At 44.0% G+C, this 27,511-nt stretch overlaps 2 protein-coding genes across 2 annotated transcripts; both read left to right on the top strand.

Moving 5' to 3' along the window:
• Nucleotides 1–61: 61 nt before the first annotated feature.
• Nucleotides 62–23,710, top strand: LOC306929253 (bile acid-CoA:amino acid N-acyltransferase-like; the record flags this gene model as incomplete). The annotated part of the gene is made up of 16 exons (XM_079509695.1): nt 62–134; nt 1,307–1,433; nt 3,287–3,499; nt 4,737–4,836; nt 6,109–6,317; nt 6,983–7,158; nt 7,489–7,605; nt 9,178–9,263; nt 10,184–10,277; nt 11,083–11,163; nt 13,548–13,683; nt 14,025–14,121; nt 21,735–21,943; nt 22,049–22,227; nt 22,355–22,471; nt 23,621–23,710. The coding sequence occupies exons 2-16, from the start codon at nt 1,322–1,324 to the stop codon at nt 23,708–23,710; spliced, it is 2,016 nt and encodes a 671-aa protein (XP_079365821.1). The 5' UTR covers nt 62–134; nt 1,307–1,321.
• Nucleotides 22,078–27,406, top strand: LOC306929254 (peroxisomal succinyl-coenzyme A thioesterase-like; the record flags this gene model as incomplete). The annotated part of the gene is made up of 7 exons (XM_079509696.1): nt 22,078–22,227; nt 22,355–22,471; nt 23,621–23,706; nt 23,836–23,935; nt 25,106–25,186; nt 25,898–26,033; nt 27,306–27,406. 7 exons carry the CDS (start codon nt 22,078–22,080, stop codon nt 27,404–27,406), a joined length of 771 nt encoding a protein of 256 aa, XP_079365822.1.
• Nucleotides 27,407–27,511: the final 105 nt, after the last annotated feature.

Consider the following 27,511-nt stretch of genomic DNA (forward strand, 5'->3'; position numbering starts at 1 on the left):
GGTGAGCTTCCTTGTCAGTGTTATTTTTATACAATACATTATTTATGTTCCTATGAGAAAGTAAATATGATGTTTTATGGGCGGTGACGGCCGGGGTTGTGTGTCCATTTCGCAGAGAACTTCCAAATAGTGTGGTGAGTGTAAATAGCAGTGTAAACAACTGGTGTGCAGCTGCAGAAGTGTCATAATAATCAAGTAATACCAGTAAAGTACATTTTGAGGTAGGCTACAGTGTGAGACTCAACTTTGACTTGAGTATTTCCAATTTTCAATACTTTTACTTCTACTCCACTACACATCAAAGGCAAGGAGCGAAGACTAAGTACATTTTACCAATACTTTTGTACTTTTACTCAAGTAAATGTGGAATTCAGGACTTTGTACTTGTAACATGTGAGTATTTCTACATTGCAATAGGCATATATTGATACTTTTACTTATAAAGCAACATTTTTGAGTAGCCTACTTTTTCCACCACTGGTCAGATGGTGGTAGTAGTGCACTATATCAGCAGTAGTAGTGTCTACTGTCTGGCTGCTTATTGTGACTTGTCATACAGTATGCCAGTGGTTACCAAACCTTTTCTTGTCAAGGACCCCCAAATTGACACTAATTAGCCCGCGGACCCCCATTTGAAAAGATAGGGGCCCCCATAAGAGAAGTCCTTTCCGGCTCTAGCAGTGATTCTCAACCCGTTTCATTTCAAGGACCCCCCCCCCCCCCAGTTTGACATGCATATTAATCTACAGACCACCAATTTAATGGCATTTCTATATCTGGGACCCCCAATTTATACTGTAAAAGCAATAATGTATTTAACTCTGAGAGTGTACAAATGGAACAAAATGGACCATTTTTACACTCCCTCAAGGACCCCTGGGGGTCCCCGGACCCCACTTTGGGAACCCCTGCAGTATGTGGCCGAAGGTTAATCTTTAGCAGAGCAGAGGGCCCTGGCCAGACACTACTGTTGGAACAACACAGTGCATTGATCAGTACTAGCCTGTCGCCCTGTCCTTCAGCTGGGTATAAAAAGCATAATTCATATTTTGCAAGTTAGAGCTGAAAACATTTTCATTTTGATCTATTAAGACCTGAGGCCGATTCTACTAATGCCTTCTAAACAAATAGTTCTTTGAAGATTTTTCTAAAATGTTCAAAAATAGCAGACTATAGCTAGCTTGCACATCTGCTATATTTTTGAATAGCAAATATCTAAAAATTGACACGGATGCTTTCCCGTTTAAAAAAAAAAAATGCAAACTGCTTGTATTTATGTTTTTACTTACCGGTAATTTGTCTTTAGGGTTGACCTGATTCAATGACCATGATGCTTAAAGGGCATGCGACTGTGACAGCGTTGTGGCAGCTCACGGAATTGAGTGTGATACGGAGAAGATTGTGGAAGTTGACATGTTTGCATCGTAAATTGGGTAAGTACTGTAATTGTATTTTCAAGTACATTCTTATAAGGAAAATGCTAAATGGACTGTATTAAATACAGCGCCTTTCTCCAAAGCGCTTTACAGTGCATCTTAAATCTCCCATTCATTAACACACTGATGGAGTCAAGGCACCCACACCGCCACCAACCATAGGGTACTTTTTTTGACCTGAGATCAGATTCTCTTTTCTGAAAAAGCTATGTTTCTATGTCAGTCGTTCTTCGAATTTTCAAAAATAGCGCCACCGAGTGGCGCGCTATGAGCTTGTAGATCTGCTATTTTTCAATAGCTAAAGCATAACATAATGCTAACACTAAAAGGGGTTCCCGCCCCAAAATGGGTTAACACACTGATGGCAGAGTCAAGACACCCACACCGCCACCAACCATAGGGTACTTAAGGGTTAAGTGTCTTGCTCAAGGACACTTCGACACGCAGCCCGGAGGAGCCATCGATGGAACCGGGAACCTTCCGGCTCTGCCTCATGACTGAGCCACTGCTGTTGATTCATTATCGAACTAGCAAATTATCCTATTGCCCTAAAATCTTGCACGTATACAAATTCACAAGAGGGGAACCACAAATCACTGATTCCCTCAGTACTGTGGACTGTTTACTTTACAAGAACGCTCGGCCCAAAGCATGCTTGCCCCGGGTTAAATACAATGACCTCGGAATGGTCGCCACCATGTATTCCTAAACGTAACCTCAGTAAACTATGCCTAAACCTAACCTTATTCTTAAACGTAACCTCAATAAACTTTACCTAAACCTAACCTTATTCCTAAACGTAACCTCCGTAAAACTATGCCTAACCCTAAGTAGGTCAGGCTTATTGTCGGTATCAGCCGGTAACATGGGGGAGTCTATGTCCACATTACAATACGCTAATAATAATAATAATAAATAATAAAACTTTATTTGTATAGCACCTTTCATGACATGAAATGCAGCTCAAAGTACTTTACAGAGCAATGGAGAAAGAAAGAAAAGAAAAGCAAGGCATAAACATTAAAAAAAATAATAGCAGTAATGCAATACAGTGAGGCTAGACTTCTGGGAGATGGATGCTGAGGTGGAGCGCCACACCTATCATCAGCTCCCAGTACTAATACCGCACGACTTGCCGCACCCAGGCCGTGCTACTCATATTCACCCAGGCCGTGCTACTCATATTCACCCAGGCCGTGCTACTCATATTCGAGTGGGCGGTGCCCGGGATTGAACCCATGAATTTGTGGTCCAAAGGCGAGAGCTCTACCGACTGACTGAGCTACCAGGACACTAAACTAAAACTTATTTAAACAAATACAAGAATATAGTAGAACCGCTGCGGGTTCTGGGTCCAGCATTCCGGTTAACATGTAGAATGGTTGTTGTGGCTACAGTACAACTCCACAGCATTAACCCTTTTTGACCTGGGAAGGATTCTACAAAATATGTCTTCTAAATCCTGACAGTTTTCTGAAAAACCCATGTTTCTATGTCATTCGTTCTCAAACATTTTCATGTCAAGGACCCCCAAAAATATATGTAATTGGCTGCCGAACCCCATCTGAAAACATGTAGTTCCAGGGACCCCACCAGAAGCAAAGATTTGAGTTAAAAACGTTCGCTCTGAAAGAATATATATTCCAAATTTGCGGCACATTTTCATGATTTTTCAAAAATAGCAGATCTACAAGCTCGTAGCGAGCTTGTAGATCTGCTATTTTTCAATAGCTAAATTATAACATAATGTTTAAAACACCAAAATGTTTCCCGCCCAAAAGGGGGTAATGTGTGGCAATATGAACTCTTGAAGTGGCCAACGTGTGTCTTTATTTATCTGTTCATCTTAGGGACGGCCCCATGGAGGAACGCCTGCACGTCGCCAGCTCCTCTTCTCAAAGCCACGCCTTCTCGTGCTCTCATAGATGACCAGATCGTCGTGGAAGGGTCTTTCTTGCCCCCCCACTGGCCTGTTACGCTGCGCGCCCAAATGCACAGCGAGGACGGTGACCTGTGGGAAGCACTGTCCCACTACAGCACAGACGGGACGGGCACCGTTAACCGTGAGCAGCATGGGTTTTATTTCTACACATCAATCAATGGTCCATGGATGGTCTGTAATGGTTCAGGAATTTGATTGCTGTAAAATGTTAATTTGATTATTATTAAATATTTTAATATTTTAATTGTGATGAATTAATTAGATACATTTTGTCAATCTAAGGGCCAATCGGCCCTTAGATTGACAAAATGTATCTAATTAATTACTACATACTTACATACTACATACTTAATTACATTACATACTCCTATTTTACCGCTGTTTCGGCGCTGTAGTGCCGAAATGATTTCGGCTCGTCAGAAATTCTCAGTAGCACCGAAGAGCCGACTTTAGGACGGTACCCGCCCCCCCCCCCCCCCCCCCCCCCCCCCCCCCGAACCTCAAATGACGTCACATTGTAGGCTCTACAGAGCCGAACCCACTTTTATTCGGCTCTAAAATAGGAGTATGAATCGGCCCTAAATATCCTAGGAAAATACTTAAATGTGTTTGTTATTACCCTCTCTTTCGACATTTCATAGTTGGCACGTTGTAAAGGAGTTCAACACATGTGGAGAGAGTACATACTGTTCAGAGTTTTGAACCACGGTGTGAGAATCTCAAAAATAGGGTCATATCTGCTCATGATTGTATCTGCAGTTTGGCCAAAAGTATTAATTTTACATGTGAGAAAAGGATTTTCACTCTTTATACTTGGTTGCAGATGGCAATGATGGCACTCAAATTACTGTTTGTAATTAATTGACACCAGTAGACTAATCTATCTACAATAGGTACAATAGTAAAACGCTCACTACTTATAGTTTAAATCAGGTAATCAGCCATCCCCTGGGGTACTTGAGGGAGTTCCAGGGGGGACCCAGCTAAATGATAATTTGGAACCAAATGGACCCTTATGGGTCTGTAACTCAGAGAGTGTACAAATGAGTGTACATTTGTACACTCTCAGAGTTAAATTTGCATTGTTTTTACAATATAAATGGGGGGTCCCAGAGATAGAAATGCTATTAAATGGGGATCCGTAGACTAATGCATGTCAAACTGGGGGTCCTTGAAATTAAACGGGTTGAAAATCACTGCTAGAGCCATACAAATCTTCTCTTCTGGGGGTCCGTGGCATATCTTTTCAAATGGGGGTCCGCAGGCTAATAAATGTCAATTTGGGGGGTCCTTGACATGAAAAGGTTTTGGAACCACTGGGTTAATCCACTGATATTCTCCTCGTCTCCTGACAACAGTAGCCAGAGATGCTTCAGTTGGAGGCTCATACCTAGGCTGTGAACCAATGGGTCTGTTCTGGGGATTGCACCCTGCGCCTGGGGAACGACAGCACGTGCGGTAAGTATTAGCTACAGTTTATCGAAAAGAACACAAGGAGTAATTATTCAATCTTCAGTTCCATCAAGCTCATCTCATGTTAAATGGTAAATGGTGCATTTATATAGCGCCTTTATCCAAGGCGCTTTACATAGTGCATTACATTCACCCATTCACACACACATTCATACACCGATTACACAAGGCACCAACCAGTAAATCGGGAGCAATTTGGGGTTCAGTGTCTTGCCCAAGGACACTTCGACATGTAGACAGGAGGAGCCGGGATTCGAACCGCCGACCCATGGATCATTGGACGACCTGCTCTACCTCCTGAGCCACAGTCGCCCCCATGTTAAACTAGAAAGGTGCATTTTTGTGAAATTGCAAGTGTGGTTGCACTGAATAATTTGGGAAGCCATCCATGTAACAGACGACTAATGTCACATGATCAGCTAGCCACGCACATTCGGTGCGAGATCCACAGTTGGAGGCGGAGCCATGCTACTGTTCCCATGTGGACACCGCGATCCACTGATAGAGGGTATGCTCATACATATAAGTGAGTGGCAAATCGAGTTTAACTACGTTTAACGTTGTTTAATGCAATCAGATAGGACTTTTCTGTTTGGACGTTTTTATTTCCAGGGAGAAAAAAAAAAGTCTGGGTCCGAGTCCACTTCAATTCGGCATAGAGTAGCGCAAACATCTCTCACTCTGCCGATTTCTGATCGTCTGCACCTTTGTTAAATTGACACACATGCACACATGTACACACACACGCTCCTCTCTCTCTGTCGCTCTAAGTAATTAGTCTCATGTCGCGCAGCTGCACATATTTTCTCCCGGCGGATCCTGCCGGGAGCTGCCTATGCCATAAAAAGCATAGGTGAGTTCCAGGCTAGTCGTGCTATGATGAGGCAGTGTGGTGGTGCGTCAGTGTTGATGTGATTAACTGGTTGAGAAGGAGCATTAATAAACGGAGCGACCGGTGGCGTTCCAGTGATACAACTCCTTGTCACCTGTCCTTATAAAGAGAGTCTAAAGCCTGCATATTCTTCTAGCTGCGGCCGGCGCTACACTAGTAGTATAGTAGTAGTAATAGTAGTAATATTGCATTGCATCGCAGCCTTCCAATCAGCCTTGTCAATTATCCGGCCTCATCCTGTATGTCCACTTACCACTAGTTGGTAGCAGCTAATAATCACTGCATCAATGATGGTTATATGATGATCGATATAACTGGATTCCAGTGATCCAGATGTTTTACGCAAATTGCTGCTTTGTCCACAGGCTGAGGAAGATCAACGTAGCGACTCCATACTCGGTGCACGTGTCCTTATTCGAGGGCCACGTGTCGCCTCGTGACAGTTTGACTGAAGAGGGCCAGAGTTCAGAGCAGCTGGCCTCCGTAACCGTTGAACGATGGTACATGGCGCCAGGCGTAAGAAGAATAGAGATTCGCCAGGACGGAATTGTGGGGACGTTGTTCTTACCGCCCGGTGAGCACATGATTCAAGATGAACATTCACTAGTAGGAATAAACACGCCATTGGGGAGGTATAAGGGATTTATTGACAGTGAATAAATGGAGGGATGAAGGAGGGATGAATGAATGCAGATGTGTAGGTTCCGGGGGGGGGGGGGGGGGTCGCTGACCCTGGAGTCTTTGGGGAGGAGGTCGGAAAGGCACTCGTCGTAAGGCGTTCGTCTTACGGTGCGCATGGACGATATCCCCCGCAGGAACCTGAGGAGGAGTTTTGTTTTAATCGTTTGATCCACTTTTGGCGAGGTGGCTGTAGTAGTTCTAGTGCCGAAAGCTCCTTTGGGGCGAGTGGGGAGAGGAGCTGCTAGGAGGTGAAGGGGTGGGGGTGGGTTGCGAGAAGCCTGTAGGAAGGTGGCTAGTGTGCGACGCAGCGAGGCAGGCGAAACATGGAGGATTCTGGGTGGTACTGGGCAGGTATAAATGGGGACAGGTAGATTGACGTGGAGGGCGGAGAGTGGCATGAAGGGCAGGGCCAATGTGCGTTTCAAAAAGGACAACTCCTTAGACAGAGACTAAGAAAATACATATTTATGCTATTTATTCATGCTCATAAAAAGTGAAAGGTGCATCTAATCAGTGAGTTGCGTGAGTGACTATCTAATCAAGTGATTCCCTCTATAGGCCCAGGGCCATTCCCAGCCATGATAGACATGTGGGGCATGGGTGGAGGACTGAACGAGTATCGCTCTGCCCTGTTTGCGTCCAGAGGCTTCGCTAGTCTCGCCCTGGTCTATTTCAAGCACAAAGAAATGCCTGGTCCACCCAACTGTGTCGTTGTGGGCGACAGCTACTTCAGGGTAAAAAATGTCCAGTCAACATGTTCTTGGCCCAGGCGGTGGCGTAACCGTCTGGGCACCCGACTGGTAATCCAGTCGCAGTGTGCCGCGGGTTCGACTCCCGAGCCCGACACGGCCTTTACTGCATGTCTTCCCCCATCTCTCTCCCGTTTCCTGTCAGCCTACAGTCTGTCCCTTCAAAAACCAATAAAAGGCGTAAGCCGCAAAAAAATATCTTAAAAACAAAAAAAACATGTTCTTGCATTTGTCTTTCTCTTAATTAATTGTGACATTTTACTGACTCGTGTTTTCATGTCCTCAAAAGCTCACATTTGTTCTATCCATCAACAGTCCGCATTCCAGCTACTCCAAGACCACCCTCAGGTCTGTGGGGACAGGATCGGAGTCATGGGTTTCTCCTTCGGCGTATACCTGGCTCTGCGGATGGCCACGCAGATGGGTTGCCGTGTAAGTGACGTATTTTAATCTCTACTAGAAACATCACACACACATCCATCCATCCATCCATGCACCCTTTAAAGCAGGGGTTCTCAACCCGTGGGTCGCGACCCCTCGGGGGGTCGCCAAATTATTTTAGGGGGTCCCCAAATTATTTTCAAAAAAAAAAGATTTTTTTTAAAATTTTATTTTCACGATTTTTCAAAAATAGCAGACCTACAAGCTCGTAGCGCGCCACTCGGTGGCGCGCTATGAGCTTGTAGATCTGCTATTTTTCAATAGCTAAATTATAACAATGCTTAAAACACCAAAAGGGGTTCCCGCCCAAAATGGTTTAAGGTTATTGTAGCAGTCAATTTATATTGGGGGTCGGGAGGGGGCGGGGCGGGGGTCCCGAGACGTTGCCAAAGCATTTCCGGGCCAAAAACGTTGAGAACCCCTGCTTTAAAGTGCTGAACTCCAAGGAGACAAAGATCAAGTCAATGGAAGAGTCAGTGTGGCAGTGTGCACACTGTAGCTCCCTTCAATGACCTGTTTGTGGTGGCAGTGCACACTGTAGCTCCCTTCAATGACCTGTTTGTGGTGGCAGTGCACACTGTAGCTCCCTTCAATGACCTGTTTGTGGTTGCAGTGCACACTGTAGCTCCCTTCAATGACCTGTTTGTGGTTGCAGTGCACACTGTAGCTCCCTTCAATGACCTGTTTGTGGTTGCAGTGCACACTGTAGCTCCCTTCAATGACCTGTTTGTGGTGGACGTGCACACTGTCTGTAGCTCCCTTCAATGACCTGTTTGTGGTGGACGTGCACACTGTCTGTAGCTCCCTTCAATGACCTGTTTGTGGTGGCAGTGCACACTTGCTCATCTTCAGCCTCTTCTTTTATATCTACTAGATCCATTTCAAGGGCCTTTGAGCACCATGCAGGCCTCGGCACTTTGAACAGCACATACTTCATGTCCTGCATTAACTAATTTTGGGCGGGAACCCCTTTTGGTGTTTTAAACATTATGTTATAATTTAGCTATTGAAAAATAGCAGATCTACAAGCTCATAGCGCGCCACCGAGTGGCGCGCTACGAGCTTGTAGGTCTGCTATTTTTGAAAAATCGTTAAAATGTGCCTCAAATCTTTCAGAAAATTGTCATGATTTAGAAGATTTTTGAGTGGTGCAACCACTCCAAGGAACAGCAATGTCTGTGACCTGTGACTCTGTGACCTGTGACTATGTTTGTGTGTGACTATGTTTGTGAGTGACTCATGAGTACCAGTAGGGGCGCTGTTGTGAGAGAGAGAGAGAGAGAGAGAGAGAGAGAGAGAGAGAGAGAGAGAGAGAGAGAGAGAGAGAGAGAGAGAGAGAGAGAGAGAGAGAGAGATTTGCACCACTCAGTTCGCACAGGTGTGATTTTTTTTTAATTTCGACGTCAGGCCTAAATGGGTTAATGTTTTAAGCAGAATGAAGACATACGATGAATTCTCTGTACGGCTGGCACAAAGGTCTTACACACTGTAGTATGAAATGCCCTGTGCTTCTACATTCATATATTGATTGATTCTATATCGACCCTTTTCTTTTCTTTTCAGCCAAAGTGTTTGATTGGCGTAAACGGTCCAATGGGAAACGTCAACAACTTTTTCATTAGTGACCGCAGCACTGAAAGCTATGAAAAGTAAGGCGATCACTATGCCATTCTGTGTAGGTAAATAAAACTTCTGATCTATTAGGCAATAATAGATCCCAGCCATAGCTAGCTAGCTAGCATGGCTTCTTTCTCTTGTTGTTGTTCTTGTTGTTGTTCCCTCTTGGAGTTACTCGCTATGAAACAATTGGAGATTTAGCCATGTGAAGTGGTCCGTCTAAACAACAATTCACCATTTTGTCAGCCTTCTGATTGGTCCCTGACTGACTAACCAGCAGGCTCTTTCTGCCTTGTTCCGCCCTGGTTCCGCCTTGTTTATGTTGAATTTGCTAAAACATCATTTATGGAGAAAAGTTTTTTAAAAAAAAGTTAAAAAAAAAAAATGATATGCCCAGTCACCATGCTGCACCTTTTTGCATAGGCCTACACCAAGTTGTAAATAAGAATTGTATTCACAGAATATCAATACAAAGCAACTGGAAAAACACCTTATTTCAATGGTGGTGGATGGAGAGAGAGGATTTTTGTCCAACCACGAACCGGCAACCAATGGGTGCGAAGAGGGGCACAACCATGGGCGGGACTTGACAAATGGTCAATTCAAAATGCATGTGATTCAAGATGCAATATGATAACAAATTAAAACAAATCAGGCGATTCATTGGGGGTGCGAAACAAGTTTTTTGGGCGGGAACCCCTTTTGGTGTTAGCATTATGTTATGCTTTAGCTATTGAAAAATAGCAGATCTACAAGCTCATAGCGCGCCACCGAGTGGCGCGCTACGAGCTTGTAGGTCTGCTATTTTTGAAAAATCGAAGAACCACTGACATAGAAACATAGCTTTTTCAGAAAACTGTCAGGATGTAGAAGACATTTTTAGAATCTGATCTCAGGTCAAAATGGGTTAAGCTCGTTCATGTTTTACAGTTTAAACTTTGCTGTATTGCAGTCCCGAGACATACTGGCAAAGTGACGGACAGGATTATGTCAGTTACAGAAAGGCCTCCTCGCCTAGCACCGTCTTCCCTGAGAAGAAAATAAAGGTAATGTGATGAGCATTTAGAGTCTCAGCAACAATACTAGCACTAATATACTACTGTCACGGTTTGCAGGTGTTAGGACCCAAGTGCAGGAAACTCAAACAAAGGCAGGACAAGAAGATCACATAAACTTGACTTTACTTGGATAACAGAAGTACATACACTGAACATAAAACCTGACACTAATTTAAGATCCAGCACTGAACAAACACAAGGCAGAGTTCAAATAGTCACTGGAGCTCATCACCCAACCTGGCTCAGCTGTAGCCTGGCTAATAAGCCAGACTAATATCACACAACACTGTCGCGGTATATTAGTCTGGGCTGGCTCCACTTGGATTTCATTTCCCGGGGGGCGGGTTCAAACATTTTCTCTTTGACGCAATTGGTCAGAGCTACTGTCAGTCAAAAGTCTCAAGCATTGAACGTCACTGTACCAAAGCCCGCCCATATTGCATACCGTGTCCCGATTGGTCCGACCTGTTCTCGGTTGTAGGAAAGAGGCGTGCTACTGAGCCTCGCCAGACCGTAATCCGCTGGTAGGCAATTTTTTTTTGCCAACGGCTGATTCGGTCTGGTTTATTAACCAGGCTAGCTCAGCTGGTCCCCACAGGTGATGGCACTCAGGGCAATCAGAGTCAGAGGAGCAGGACTTGGGAGAGATAGAGGAAAATCATGGACAAACGGAGGGGCTCAGGACGTGACCATGACACTAATTTGTATAATTAATTACATTATTTTCTAATAATAGTGTTACTTTACATTGCTAAACAAACTCTGACCTCAGAAAATGTGTGTGTCTTTGCAGTTAGAAAACCTGTCTTGCCCTTTACTGTGCATCGTGGGTGAAGATGACCAGAACACAGCAAGTAGAGAGAATGCAACTGAGGTGCAGTATCTATGTTTACATGTTACCATGGGGATAATGTAGGCATGGGGTGCCCAAAAGGTAGATTGTGATCTACCAGTAGATCAGAAAGGCTTTGCAGGTAGATCGCATGACATGGCCCTAAAAATATATATAATTAAAAAAGGAAAAAGGCATCTGCCACTTGAATTAAAGGACCACTTCACCACTTTTCAACATCTCTTCATATAATTGGTCCTCACTAATGTTCATGATAAAACACCACCATTTTTTCCTACTCAGTCTGTGTCTCATAGGAGGGCTTTGGGCAGTTCGGACACCCGTCCACCAGTGACATCATCATTAGGCAGATTTTTTTTAAACAAGATTTGTTTTAAAATATATTTAGATTTGTATTATCGTGAGAACGATGGCTTCAACTTTTGCATTGCAACTTTTCAGGAAAAGAAAGCCTGCCGTTTCTATTAGCTTGGATTCACCATCGATGATGTCACTGGTGGACGGTGTTTCTGAACTGCCCACAGCCTTCCTATGAGACACAAACTGAGTAGGAAAAAATGGTGGTATTTTATCATGAACATTAGTTAGGACCAATTATAGGAAGAGAAGTTGAAAAGTGGTGAAGTGGTCCTTTAAGGTGACTTCATTGATTAACATCAAATCGGGCCTGTCGGCTCAAACCCACAATGCAATACCTTGTTTTCAAGAGTGTTGCTCACAAACGTCAGATGCATTACAAAGTTAGACAAAACAAAACAGTACCAATTCCATTTCCCCCCTCTATTTCCCATTCCAAGTGCGTTTGTCTTATGTAACACCAGCGCCGCTATTCCAAAAGCCCTTCAGGTACATTTTTTAACTATTTTCAGCAATGATATAATATTTTTTGGGTGGGTAGACCTTGTTGCGCTGGTCATTTTGAAAGTAGCTCTCAAGTCAAAAAAGTACGGGCACCCCTGATGTAGGCCTATGCAAAGTGCCACAACCAACCTGAAAAAACCAAATGGATCATGTGAGGATCCACATTCGATCGGCATGGCTTCATGTGGATCTCACACATGGGGACAGTCTGTGACATAAGTCGTATGGTGTATTGATGTACGACACAAGGGCGGGTGCAGTACTTAGTTTAGACAGTACTTAGTTTAGACTAGTCATTGGGTTAGACCAGTCATTAGTCCTACAACTACAACCTATCTCAAACCCTCACCCTAACCCTAACCTCCCACGGGGCAGCACACCTAAAGGCTCATTCATAGTCTGGATTTTCGGTGGTGAGGTGACCACCGGAGCTGAAATAACGTTGAGCGGTGGTGAGTAAAAACAGAGAGTGGTTTGCTCTTCACCGCGGCTCGTGACGTCATGTTGTAGTTCGGTGGTCACCTAACCACCGAAAATCCAGACTATGTATGAGCCTTACACCTAACCTTAACCCATGTCTAACCAATGACTAGTCTAAACTAAGTATGCACCCCCACAAGGGCAAGATTTCAGCCAGATGAGAGGCCCTTAATTTGACCTCCATTATGAAATTAAGTTAAATATTTCAAGAGATATAACATGTATGAAGAAAGAAAAGTGAGTGGACTTTGGCCTACTGGCAGACTGAACAAGACATGTGGTACAGTTCACTTCATTCCAGCACATTGACTAGCTCTGGATACACAATTACACAGCCCCATATACTGTAGATCAGGGGTGGGCAACTTTGACGATGCAGAGGGCCACTATATTTCCACACTCACTCCAGAGGGGCCACATTGCATATAATGTTGTAGCAAAAATAGCAAAAACGCGTCGCACTGCGACGCGTTTTGAGCTTGTAGATCGGCTATTTTTACTATATTTGAATTGAAATCCTGAATAATTTTTTTAGCTATTTTTGAATTTAATTTCAAATGCATCTAGTGCATCTATTTTTTTAAGCTATTTTTGAATTTAATTTCAAATCTAGTTATACGTCTGTTAACTTTATGAACTTAAATACAAATACATTGGACATAAAAAAGTAAATAATATTTGAATACTACGGGTCATGTTATATGTCAGTATATTCTGCCGAAGGGCCACATTAAGTGAAGGTGGGGGCCCCGGGCCGCCAGTTGCCCATGTGTGCTGTAGATCCCTATTTCCCAAACAAGGGGTTGCGACCCATTCGTGCTTTTGTGGGTCACGCACCAATTGTTACGGGTCACAACTTGAGTACTAAAAATCACATTTTCTTTTCCTACATTATATATTTCAGAAGATCTTTTGGGGTCTGAGATGCTAAAACTCCCATCAAATGGTGTTCTGTGGCTCAAATGCTGAATGAATGAATGAATAAGTAATGGTCCTTGATGTAGAAAAGGGTTGAAACCCAAAGCACTGCACTATAACGGCTTGTTGTTGTTGTTTGTCTCCAGATGGAGCAGAGCCTGAGGGCTGCTGGCCGAGCCCACCTGTTCACCTGCTTGTCATACCCCGGTGCTGGTCACCTCATCGAGCCTCCTTACACCCCAAACAGCAGGATATCCACATGGGCCAACAAACCCAAAAAGAGTATGTTTCTTTCTTGTCCGTCCGTCCGTCCGTCCGTCCGTCCGTCCGTCGTCGTCGTCCCCCCACACACACACACCTGCATTTGCACTTTGTCAGATTCCGTTGTGAATTTATCATCTTCACAATATAAACCCTTTTTATCAAGAGTATTAACCCTCGATTTTTCAAAAATAGCAGACCTACAAGCTCATAGATCTGCTATTTTTCAATAGCTAAAGCATAACATAATGCTAACACCAAAAGGGGTTCCCGCCCAAAATGGGTTATATTTGTATTGAATAATATTTAATATTCACTGTTATACTACTAAATACCACCTAAAATATTGTCTTTAATTGCAGTTCTCACAGTCTGGGGAGGACACCCTGCGTCCCATGCTGCTGCCCAGGAAGATTCCTGGAAGAAAATCCTGACATTTATGGAATGCAATTTACGAGGGTGATGCGGTGGTGGTGTTGTGTAAGGATAAGGAAGCCCATTCCCCCCAAATGAATACAATTAAAAAGCCCTGACTGGCAGCCAACAGAATGTGGAATGTGTTATTGTGTAATGTCGCGGCTGTAGGCTGTTCAAAAGCCGTGAGCCGAGGAGCTAAGCATGAGAGTATATGAGACACTTGTATGACGCGCACGCAAAGGAATTCAGGTCCACTCCAAGCTGTCGGTTTGACCATTTTATTCTTCTCCGCAGCACAGGTAAAACACAACAGTTCCCAGCTAACTATTATATACTAGGGGTGGGACGATATGGGTACCTCACGATACGATATATATTGCGATATTAGGCCCTCGATAACGATAATATCACGATATTCAATATATTGCGATATTTGCGATATATCAATATATTGTATGAAATTTCATCAACGATATATCACGATATCTGCAACTACAAAATACTTCGAACTGAAAAAATGCTATTTTCGTGCTTGGACACAAGGAGGGACACACACATAGCTGTATATAGTGGTTGCACCACTCAAAAACTAAATTAATAGAGTTTGAAAAAATATATATATATTCTTTTTATTTTTATATCGATATTTGAATAATCAATATCGATTATTTATCGCGGGAGGACGTATCGATATATATCGCCATATCGATATTTCAGCACACCCCTATTATATACTACCGGCATGGATGTTAAGATGCGTTGCGGTCAACAGAAAATGTCGACTCCCAGCTCACCCCCTCTCCGTCCCAAGTTCCTCAACTGTAGTGCCAGGGTAAACGCTGTGTAGTTATTAGCGTGACAGCGCCCAGCCCCAGTGATCATGCCCACCACCACTACCAGTGCAGTGCCCACTCTGTCCACTAACGTGACATACTCCACACATATAGATCACATTATGGCTCCTACAGTGTAACACTGGTTTTCTTTCAAAATTGGCCTAAAAAAGGAGACTACATGATTTCCCATCTCTTGTACATGTATATAGTTAAATGAGAAAGAGAGGTTGTGTCACGGTGCCGGGCAGAGAAGGTGTAGGACCCAAGTGCAGACAATAGCAGCGGAGGCAGAATTTCAGGTGCAAGATCCAGGTTTTATTAAACAATGCAGGGTAACAGGGAACTGGCACGAGGAAACATAAGGAAGTAATACTAGGAACAAGTAAGCTCAAAAACAGGACTGAACACAGCGACTACAAACAACGACTCAACAGAGAACTGCACACACAAGGGCATATAAATAGACAAGGGATAACTAGACACAGGTGAACACCACTGACGATCAACACTGGGATAGGCTGGGGAACAAGGGGGACACAGGTGGAAACACTGGCAATCACAGGACTAGTGAGACAAGACAGGAACAGAACTACAGGGGCAGACAGGAAGGCACAAAACAAGACTACAACATAAAGGTTCACAGCGTAAAGCAGAACTGCAACTACGAAACAAGGAAAATACAGACTACAAAATCACAGTAACACAAATAAGTAAAACACTAACTAACTAAAAACCAAGGAACACATGAAAATCCAAAACATGTCACGGAACGTGACAGGTTGGCATCAGCAATGGTTTTCAGTGGAGTGCTAAACCCAGTAGTATACATCCAGTATAAAACGCTAAAGGTCCCTGCGCACAGAGCGCGTTTTTCGGATTTTTAGCAGCGTTTCTCCATCGGTTTTCCGAAAAACGTCCAGTGTGCAACCACCTTAATTTGACCTGAGATCAGATTCTAAAAATGTCTATGTTTCTATGTCAGTCGTTCTTCCATTTTTCAAAAATAGCAGACCTACAAGCTCATAGTGGCGCGCTATGAGCTTGTAGATCTGCTATTTTTCAATAGCTAAAGCATGACATAATGCCAACACCAAAAGGGGTTCCCGCCCAAAATGGGTTAAGCGTTCCTTTTTGGTGTGTGCCAATAAAGAAATGGAAATGTTAGTACTTTGTCCGCCGTTTATTACATTTTTGGATGTGCTACCTTTTTTGGAATTTTTTAATTCCTATTTTTTGATACATGTATATAGTGTTTGTATTTGTTCATGACGTGTTATTGTGTTAATTTTGTATGCTATGATGATGCATTGAATGCTTAGCACCACAATGGAAACAAGTCCCCAGGATTATTTTGTGTTGTACTTATATAGCCTTAATGTCTGACTATGTCTTACATTTCTGACATTTCAATCAATCAAAACAACTATTTCCCTCACAGACATCAATCACATAGGCGAGGTGAACACTTGGAGGACTTATGTGTTCAGGTGGTCGTCCTTACAAACAAAGACATAACCGTACGTCTGTCCTTACAAACACAAAGACATAACCGTACGTCTGTCCTTACAAACACAAAGACATAACCGTACGTCTGTCCTTACAAACACAAATACATAACCGTACGTCTGTCCTTACAAACACAAAGACATAACCGTACGTCTGTCCTTACAAACACAAAGACATAACTGTATGTCTGTCCTTACAAACACAAAGACATAACCGTATGTCTGTCCTTACAAACACATACATAACCGTATGTCTCCTTACAAACACAAAGACATACAGTACGTCTGTCCTTACAAACACAAAGACATAACGGTACGTCTGTCCTTACAAACACAAAGACATAACCGTACGTCTGTCCGTCCATTCTCTGGACGATGAGGAATCATTTGAGGAAATTAGGGTTCCTGGAATTTACACTAAAACTATTATTGCGCTTGGGTGGGAGAGCAAATGTTAAGATTACTGTTAGATTTCTTAAGGTATACAGGAGTGTATAGTGTTTAATAGGATATCATGTAGATGTAGTTAATGTAGTTAAGGGTGTGTGTGTGTGTGTGTGTGTGTGTGTGTGTGTGTGTGTGTGTGTGTGTGTGTGTGTGCGTGCTCGCGCGTGTGTGTGTGTGTGTGTGTGTGTGTGTGTGTGTGTGTGTGTGTGTGTGTGTGTGTGTGTGAGAGAGACTTTGAGAGAGAGAGGGAATTATCTCATTCACACTTGGGAGCAGAAGGTGGCAGTAATGCACTAAAATATACAATGGATAACAACCACCTATAAAACAAGAAGGAGAAGTGAAAGTTCAAAGCACCTCCTGTGCAGCTGAACCAGCATGGCAACTGTGGAAAGCCTGGTGAGTCTCTTGACAGACACGAGTGTGAAGTCTATCTGGTTAGTGGTGCATGACGTCAAAGGTTAATGTCTAACAGAGTACTGTATGTCAACTGCAGTGGCTGAATTGTCACACAGTACATGTGGAAGAGGTTAATCTGTAGCAGAGCAGAGAGCACTACTGTCCATACAATAGAGAGTATGCACATGCTTAAAGTGAATGGCACATCGAGTGGCAAAGCAACAGGCAAAGTGAGTTTAACATTGTTTAATGTTGTTTAATGCAATCAGATAAGACTTTTCTGTGTGGATGTATGGGCTGTCAAGGCCAGAAAGTAGTTTTTTGCCACTCAGTAGGCGTTCCTGCATAACTTCCTGGTTTGATGATGATGTCACATGCATACTCTCTATAACAACAGAGTGCAGCATTACAGAGTTACAGAGTGAGTGAGTAATTCCAGATGGTAGAACAGCATTATGCACATTAATATAGCTTTTACAGTAAATGCAAACTCCATGAAAGCATTCTTATTATTAGACTTATTTATTTTCCCTTTAGGGTTTGACTGAAAGACCATAATAATTATGCTTAAAGGACATACTATGACAGCGGTGTTGTGGCAGCTGCCAGACATCCGTGTGATACTGAGAGGCTGGAAGTTGACACGCTCACATTCGCATCGTCAACTGGGTAAGGACCGGTGGACTTGTATCTTGTTTTTCAAGTAGACCTACATTCTGGAAGGATGAGCTCTGGAATTTAGACTTTCATGCTTCATCCCCGACCTCGTACACTGACAGCAGGAAATAAATCTTGTTGTCGTGGATGTAGGGGCGACACATGCAGTCAATCCAGTCCAACAAATGCTTATGGCAACCCTCTATTTACTTATAACAATGATAATAATGAAATAATAATACATTTTATTTGTAACGCAATTTGAACCAAAAGCACATAGCAAGAGAAAACAATAGCCTAATATAAAGAAATAATGTTTTTGTTTTTATAGCAAACATTTATAACACTAATATTTGCTTCTGGGGGTCCCTGGAACATAATATTTTTAGATGGGGGGTCTGCGGCTAATTTACGTATAATTTTGGGGTCCTTGACATGGAAAAGGTTTGAGCGCCCATGGCCACCATGACATAGAAACATACGTTTTCCTGGAATTTTTTTTATAGGATTTAGAAGAAGACGTAGTAGAAGTAGAATCGGCCTTTCAGGGCGGGAACCCCTTTTGGTGTTTTAATCATGTTATAGTTTAGCTATTGAAAAATATCAGATATACAAGCTCATAGCGCAGCTATGAGCTTGTAGATCTGCTATTTTTGAAAAATCGTGAAAATGTGGTGCAAATCTTTGAATATATATATTCTTTCAGAGCGAACGTTTTAAACTCAAATCTTTGCTTCAGATGGGGGTCTGCGGCCAAATACATATAATTATGGGGGTCCTTGACATGAAAAAGGCTGAGCACCACTGACATAGAAACATGAGGTTTTACAGAAAACTGTCATGACTTAGAAGGCATTTGTAGAATCATCCTCCGGTCTAAATGGGTTTGAAGTGGCCAACGTGTGTCTTTATTTATCTGTTCATCTTAGGGACGGCCCCATGGAGGAACGCCTGCACGTCGCCAGCTCCTCTCCTCAAAGCCACGCCTTCTCGTGCTCTCATAGATGACCAGATCGTCGTGGAAGGGTCTTTCTTGCCCCCCCACTGGCCTGTTACGGTGCGCGCCCAAATGCACAGCGAGGACGGTGACCTGTGGGAAGCACTGTCCCACTACAGCACAGACGGGACGGGCACCGTTAACCGTGAGCAGCATGGGTTTTATTTGTAGTTTGTACACATGGGGCCCTATTATGCGTGTCTTAAGTACCAGGTCTTATGACTTAACTTAAGACCTGGAGGCGTGGTCAATGCTGTTTGGCCACTCAGAATAGCCAAATGGCATTGATCACGCCTCCAGGTCTTAAGTTAGGTAATAAGACCTGGTACTTAAGACATGCATAATAGGGCCCCTAGTCTGTAATGCTTCAGGATTTCGATTGCTGTAATCTGATAAGAAACTAGAAAAGTCTGCGCCAGGCCGGGTTGCCTAACCCAGGGCTGTGTGTCAGTATCTGTGTTGTGCAGTCGTCAGGAGGACAACACCTGGAAGCTGCAGGGAGGAGGAAATAGAGTTTGTATGACGGAGCGTGCAACTATTCCTGTTTAAGACGCCCCAGAGGAAGCAAAAGTGAAAACGGTTTTGGAGGTGTGCTCTATAAAGGCCTGTCAAAGTGCTATAACAATTGGGATATATGATTGCACACTGCACACACACACACACACACACACACACACACACACACACACACACGCACACACGCACACACGCACACATGCACCCTAGCACTCCATATCCCCCTCCCATCTTCCATGCCAAGCAATTCCTACCTGCCAGCCCCCCGTATAGAGCGTCGCAGTCCCGCCTCCTACCCTGGACCAGGAAATGAAACCCAATGCATTTTCCTCATAGACATTTCTTAAAGTATTTATTTAAAGACGGTTACGCCGCGGACAAAGCCAACTCGAGTCGTGACAACTCATGACAACACAAACAATATTTTGGACCAAACAAATAATTACAAAGAAGAAAAACAACAAAAAAAGTGTTGTAACCTGCCGTTTTTTCTTCTTTCTAATTATTTGTTCGGCCCAAAAAAATTTGTTTGTTGTCATGATTTGTCACGACTCGAGTTGGCTTTGTCCGCAGCGTAAACGTCTTTAAATAAATACTTTCTGAAATGTCTATGAGGAAAATGAACGGAGAATCATTTCCTGGTCCATGGTAGGGGGCGGGACTGCGACGCTCTATAGGCGTATATTATACCCATTGTTGTGTTGTTGGTGATTCTCCTTGTCTCCTGACAACAGTAGCCAGAGATGCTTCAGTCGGAGGCTCATATCTAGGCTGTGAACCCATGGGTCTGTTCTGGGGATTGCATCCTGCACTCAGGGAAAGGCGGCATGTGCGGTAAGTCATTCATTCTGGGAGTTACAGAGAAGGACACCAAGCAGTAGGCATGTAACGATTCACTCAACTAACGATACGATTCGGTTCACGATACGATTTTTCACGATATTGTAAACAAAAAATATTTTCCAGAAAATGTTATATCATTTATCTTCCCCCACCGAGCTTTTTTAATTTGTTTTATTTAACTACATTGCAAAAGAAGTAGCATTACTTTTGACAGTGCAGAAACATAATTGCCTTCCTTGATGAGCATCAACGACCATCATCACCTGGGCACAGTCACAGTCACACACAGCTCCCCTCTACAGTTACAGACACACACACAGCTCCTCTACAGTCACAGACACACAGCTCCCCTCTACAGTCACAGACACACACACAGCTCCCCTCTACAGTCACATACACACACACAGCTCCCCTCTACAGTCACAGACACACACACAGCTCCTCTACAGTCACAGACACACAGCTCCCCTCTACAGTCACAGACACACACAGCTCCCCTCTACAGTCACAGACACACACAGCTCCCCTCTACAGTCACAGTCACACACAGCTCCCCTCTACAGTCACAGTCACAGACAGCTCCCCTCTACAGTCACAGACACACACACAGCTCCCCTCTACAGTCACAGACACACACAGCTCCCCTCTACAGTCACAGACACACACACCGCTCCCCTCTACAGTCACAGACACACACAGCTCCCCTCTACAGTCAGTCACACACAGCTCCCCTCTACAGTCACAGACACACACAGCTCCCCTCTACAGTCACAGTCACAGACAGCTCCCCTCTACAGTCACAGACACACATAGCTCCCCTCTACAGTCACAGACACACACAGCTCCCCTCTACAGTCACAGACACACACAGCTCCCCTCTACAGTCACAGACACATACAGCTCCCCTCTACAGTCACAGACACACACAGCTCCCCTCTACAGTCACAGACACACACAGCTCCCCTCTACAGTGCTCCACTACTGAAAGTGACTAATTTCTCTCCAAAAGCACTTGAATATGATGGAATATGACTAAAGCTCACATTTCACATCACACACCATAATTCACTAGCCCCCCCCCCCCCCTCGATATATATCGATATACGATATATCGTTACATGCCTACCAAGCAGTAATTGAATGCTCCGTTTACAGAATTAAGCTTAACTCGTTAAATGATGGCGCTTCAGTTTTTGTAATAACAAATTGCAGTGCAGTTACATGGGGGCGGCAGTGGCTCAGGGGTTCCGAGTTCGATACCGGGCTCCCCCAGAGTTACTGTCGAAGTGTCCTTGAGCAAGACTAAATCCTCCCAATGTGCAGGTTGGTGCCTTGCATGGTTTCCTCCGCCGTCTGTGTATGAATGTGTGTGAATGAGTGAATGTAATGCACAATCTATGTAAAGCACTTTACAGTGGTCATGACATTTTACACAAATTGCTGCTCTGTCCACAGGCTGAGGAAGATAAACGTAGCGACTCCATACTCGGTGCACTTGTCCTTATTCGAGGGCCACGTGTCGCCTCGTGACAGTTTGACTGAAGAGGGCCAGAGTTCAGAGCAGCTGGCCTCTGTAACCGTTGAACGATGGTACATGGCGCCAGGCGTAAGAAGAATAGAGATTCGCCAGGATGGAATTGTGGGGACGTTGTTCTTACCGCCCGGTGAGCACGTGATTTTAAAACAAAATCGTTTTACGAGACAAACAATGAAACATGTTCATTGTTCATGAATGGCTTCTAATAATAATCAAGTGATTCCCTCTATAGGCCCAGGGCCATTCCCAGCCATGATAGACATGTGGGGCATGGGTGGAGGACTGAACGAGTATCGCTCTGCCCTGTTTGCGTCCAGAGGCTTCGCTAGTCTCTCCCTGGCCTATTTCAACCACAAAGAAATACGTCCTGGTCCACCCAACTGTGTCAGTGTGGGCGACGGCTACTTCAGGGTAAAAGTGTCCAGTCAACAATCTGACAAGCTAACAATCAACAATCTAACAAGCTCTTTCTTTTATTTTATTTTTTCTGAATCGTGTATTCATGTCCTCAAAAGCTCCATTTGTTCTCCATCAACAGTCCGCATTCCAGCTACTCCAAGACCACCCTCAGGTCTGTGGGGACAGGATTGGGGTCATCGGTCTCTCCTTTGGGGGATACATAGCTCTGCGTATCGCCACTCAGATTGTTGTCAGAGTAAGTGCTGGAGTCGATATCGATTTTATAAACTGTTTTATGGGTCTGCATGTGAGGCTTGTGAGCACTGCGAAGCCTGCTGGAGGCAGTGAGTCCAGCCTATTGAAACATTTTTTTTAAAAACGGTTCAGCTCACCTAGTGAACCTTGGAGCATGCAGTTGTCTGAAATGTCTTTATTAGGAACAATCCCTTGAGATTAACCATCTCGTTTTCAAGGGGGTCCTCGATTCACAAAATACACTTCATACATAAAGACACTTTTTTACAGACAGTTCAACCAGACAAAAACAAGACAAGACAAAACAATACAATTCATAGATAAACAAAAAACAAACAAAAACTAAAAAAGGAAAAGAAAACTGCAACAAAACAACATTTCACATAACATGGACATAACGTAGACATAACACATGGACCATTGCATCATGGATCTGTTACAGTGATGATTAGTGAAAACATGAACAGGTAGTCTCGAGATGAGAGGACAGCACAGTTTTAAACAAATTAAAAGATGTTATTGAACGAATATGCAGTTGTTTGCCTCACTTCCTTTTTCAGAACGTTGTTCACAGCTTTAGCCTGCTCAATAATACTAGCCCGCTTTTTTAGCCCAGTAAATTAATTTGTAATAACCATAGGCATTAGGCAACACACACACACACACACAGAGAAGTCATGATCATGATTAGGATAATATTTTCAATTTTTATCTCTACTTTTGTTTTCTACCCCAGGAGAATGGAAGGCTAATATGTAACTGAGGCAGATATAATGATATGCTTTTTGGAGTTTTTTCTCTTCCAAGAAAATGGGGAATCAGAAGGTGGATGAGGAAATTGTTGATCAAATATTTTCTTATTCTATTTTATATTATTTGATTTATATATCATTGTCCTGTAATGTCATTCATGTCGAATGCCATGCTTTTATGTTCTGTGTGGACCCCAGGAAGATTAGCTGCTGCTATGCACCAGCTAATGGGGATCCTAATAAAACTCTAAACACACTAATGATGTGTTTCCTGACAGAAATACGTTAATACCTTACAGACGAGACAGTCTTGTGCGTATATGATACAGCTGTGGTATGGCGAGAGTAGACTGACCACATTCAATATTCTTTTTGTTCTCCTGTTATTGTCTTTCCAGCCAAAGTGTGCGATTTGTGTGAACGGTCCAATGGGAAATGTGACAAACACCTACATCAGTGACCACAGCACTGAAAGCCATGACAAGTAAGGTCATCATCATTGATAGAATTTGTGCAGGTTTTTAACATAGAATAAAACCTATGATAAGTGATTAATTGCCTTTGATGTAGCCTTGCTTCCCTCATTTTATGTCTCCACTTGGATTGATTTTAGCCACCCGCCAACGCCATACTGGCAAATAGATGGACAGGGCTATCTCACTATCAGAAAGTCCTCCCTGCCTAGTAACATCCTCCCTGAGAACAGAATAAAGGTGATGTGATGAGCATTAGAGTCTCAACAAAACTACTACTACCACTACTACTACTACTAGTACTACTAGTGCTACTACTACTACTACTACTACTACTAACCTTCAACTAGTGGTCATTTTAGATAGGGTGTGGTCATTTTCGGGTATTTCGTCCCCGATAGAGAATTAGTCATTAGTCAGTTCCCAAGTTCATTGTGGCGGTCATATTAGCCAAGAACAGTTGAGATATACTCTCCTAAATGAAGTGCATACATATCTTAGCCAGGTCCTAGACTACTACTACTACTACTACTACTACTACTACTACTACTAACCTACTACTAACACCTGTGTGTTCACAGAACCTACTTATACAAGCTCAGCTAGCCCACCATTGCTCGGGTCATTGGTGCAGACAGTGTGCCACTTCGCAACATGTCAATCAGCATATTCAGATTTCAGTACCCTGCATTAATTGGCCTTGTTAGGCGGTGCATTGTGATCTTGTAGATCTGACCTTCATGGGGTGCATACTTAGTTTAGACTAGTCATTGGTTAGACATGGGTTAAGGTTAGGTTTAGGTGTGCTGCCCCGTGGGAGGTTAGGGTTAGGGTGAGGGTTTGAGATAAGTTGTAGTTGTTTAGGACTAATGACTGGTCTAACCAATGACTAGTCCCTCCCTCCCTCTCAGTCTGTCTCCCTCTCTCCTACTCCCTCCCTCCCTCTCAGTCTGTCTCCCTCTCTCCTCCTCCCTCTCAGTCTGTCTCCCTCTCTCTCTTGCTGATTGAGTTCTGGTCGGACAACTGACTTCAACCATTGCCAAAAAAACATTGCACATGTATATCAATATCAATATATTAGGGCATAATCCACCCACCCACCCCCGCCCACCACAGACAGGCAGACAACTTAGGGCCGATTCATACTCCTATTTTACCGCTGTAGTGCCGAAATGATTTCGGCTCGTCAGAAATTTTCATTAGCACCGAAGAGCCGACTTTAGGACGGTACCCCCCCCCCCCCCCCCCCCTCTACAGAGCCGAACCGACTTTTATTCGGCTTTAAAATAGGAGTATGAATCGGCCCTTAGACTGACAACTTGAAATGTATGCATTAAGTTGATGCATTTCTAAAACAAACAAACGTGCGTGCGTGCGTGCGTGCGTGCGTGCGTGCGTGTGCGTGTGCAGTTTGAAAACCTGGCTTGCCCCTTACTGTGCATCGTGGGTGAAGATGACCAGAACGCTTCAAGTGCAGAGAATGCAACTGAGGTACAGTATTTATGTTAATACCACAGTTATGTTAATACTACAGTTACGTTAATGCCACATGTTAGTACCACAGCCACTCTAAAATGTGTGTACTGCATTGTTTTGTGAATTGTCGTCCTTTCCTCATGTGTGCTAAGTGTTCCACTTGTCTTGATTTTGGCTCTATACGCTTTTGGGCACTTGGGGCGTGTTCTCTCCTCTGCACCATCAGCGGCAGCGCCCATACCCTATAGGTGGGGTTGGCGAAAGGGTGTGTGGAGTTTGCATGTTCGTGTCCCCTAGGGTAGGTTACCCATGCAAAAACATGCAGTAATCCTGGTCTCTAAACTGTCTCCCCCCCTGGTCAGCGGGGGCGCCTGATAGAGGGGAAAGGAACTGGTTGGAATTGGAATAACGCGTTCCTTCGACGCGCTACGTCCAACCGGGGAAACTCCCCCCCCTGTCCGGTGATAAGAAGGGGCCCGCTCAGTCTCCTCATGCATTGAAGGAAGCATAGACTAAGTTCGGGCCGGGCCCGGGGCCCTCCCCAAGTTGGCAGAGGGAGAGTAGTGCCCAGATTACAGTTTAGGGCAATTGGCACCAGGTGAAAAAATGGGTTACAAAAATCGTGGGATAATGGAATTTACACTATAACCGTCACTAGACCTACTGTATAGACTCAGACCCAAAATGATATTCGAGAGTCCTACAGGTTTTTTTGTTTGTGTCCAGATGGAGGAGAGCCTGAGGGCAGCTGGCCGAGCCCACCTGTTCACCTGCTTGTCATACCCCGGTGCTGGTCACCTCATCGAGCCTCCTTATACCCCAAACAGCAGGATATCCACATGGGCCAACAAACCCAAAAAGAGTATGTTCATTTTCACACACACACACACACATACACACACACACACACACACGCACACACACACACACACTTCAAAATACTGAATTAATTGTCTCCACCAGGCCGAAGGCATGGGGAGAGAGTATGTTTTGCACTCCGTCCGTGTGTGTGTGTGTGTGTGTCCGTGTGTGTGTGTGTCCTTCCGTCCGTCTGTTACCAGCTAATCTCCGGCACCGTTAACCCGGTCGATGCCAAACTTTGCACACACACTCCCTGGATGCCAACGATGAACCTCTGCCCCACATTTTCCAGAACGGCCTGTTATAGCGCCACCAGGAGGCCGCTTTGTGCAAAACAAGTTTTTGGACAGTACACCTACAGATTTTGTCCAAACATCACACAAATTGGTACACAGTCTCTCTAGAGCCATTCAACGAAACAGGTCTTTCCATCCTGATTGGCTAAGATTGGCTTCCAAAGTTTGCAGGAGTGCTCAGTTTCAAACAAAATGCTGCAAATCATGAACACATTGTGTGATTTCCGTGAAATTGTGCACGCACATTCCCACTAGGCCGAGGAAGAAATGCCACATGAACATTTTCAACTCAGCCTCATGGTGGCGCTATAACTGGCCGAAAAGTGTTTTTACCTCTAACTGCATGGATCTGTGGATAACTTGCCAACTCCCTAGAGGCCAAGGAAAAACCTTTGCCTGGATTTTTTCACATCTGCTCTTTATAGCGCCACCAGGAGGCCGACATATGTAAAACACATTTTCTAATATTACTCCTTCAGATTTTATCCAAATTTCACGCAAATCAGTACACATGTTCTCCATAGTCATGTGATCAAGACGGGTTTGTTTGATTTCTCATAATCCACCCTCATTGGCTACGATTGGCTTCTAAACTTTTCAGGAGTAGCCCGCTTTGTACAAATCGCCACAACTACTCAACGCAGCGTCCGATTGCGGTGAAACTGTGCATGCATATTCCCACTAGGCTGAGGAAGAAATGCCACTTGACAGTTTTCGAATCAGCCTCATGGTGGCGCTACAACAGGCCAAGCCGCGTCTCACACACACACACACACACACACACACACACACACACACACACACACACACACACACACGTTTATATATTACTCCTACACATTTTGCCAAACATCACACACACTGGTGGAGACCTGTGCCCAGAAGGGCACTTTTTCTAGTTTTATCTAATATTTACTGGCATGGAAAATTATACTGAATAGCGTTTAATATGTTTAAAATATTGTCTTTAATTGCAGTTCTCACAGTCTGGGGAGGACACCCTGCGTCCCATGCTGCTGCCCAGGAGGATTCCTGGAAGAAAATATTGACATTTATGGAATGCAATTTAAGAGGGTGATGCCGTGGTGTGTGTATATAGTAAGTAGCCTTGCCGAGCCATGGGGCCCATAGGGCAGGGAGCCTATCTCCTGTTTCTGTAGCGTGAGGCAGCTTGATGTACAAG

This window comes from Electrona antarctica (genome assembly GCF_951216825.1).
Source record: "Electrona antarctica genome assembly, chromosome: 9".
Lineage (NCBI taxonomy): Eukaryota > Metazoa > Chordata > Actinopteri > Myctophiformes > Myctophidae > Electrona > Electrona antarctica.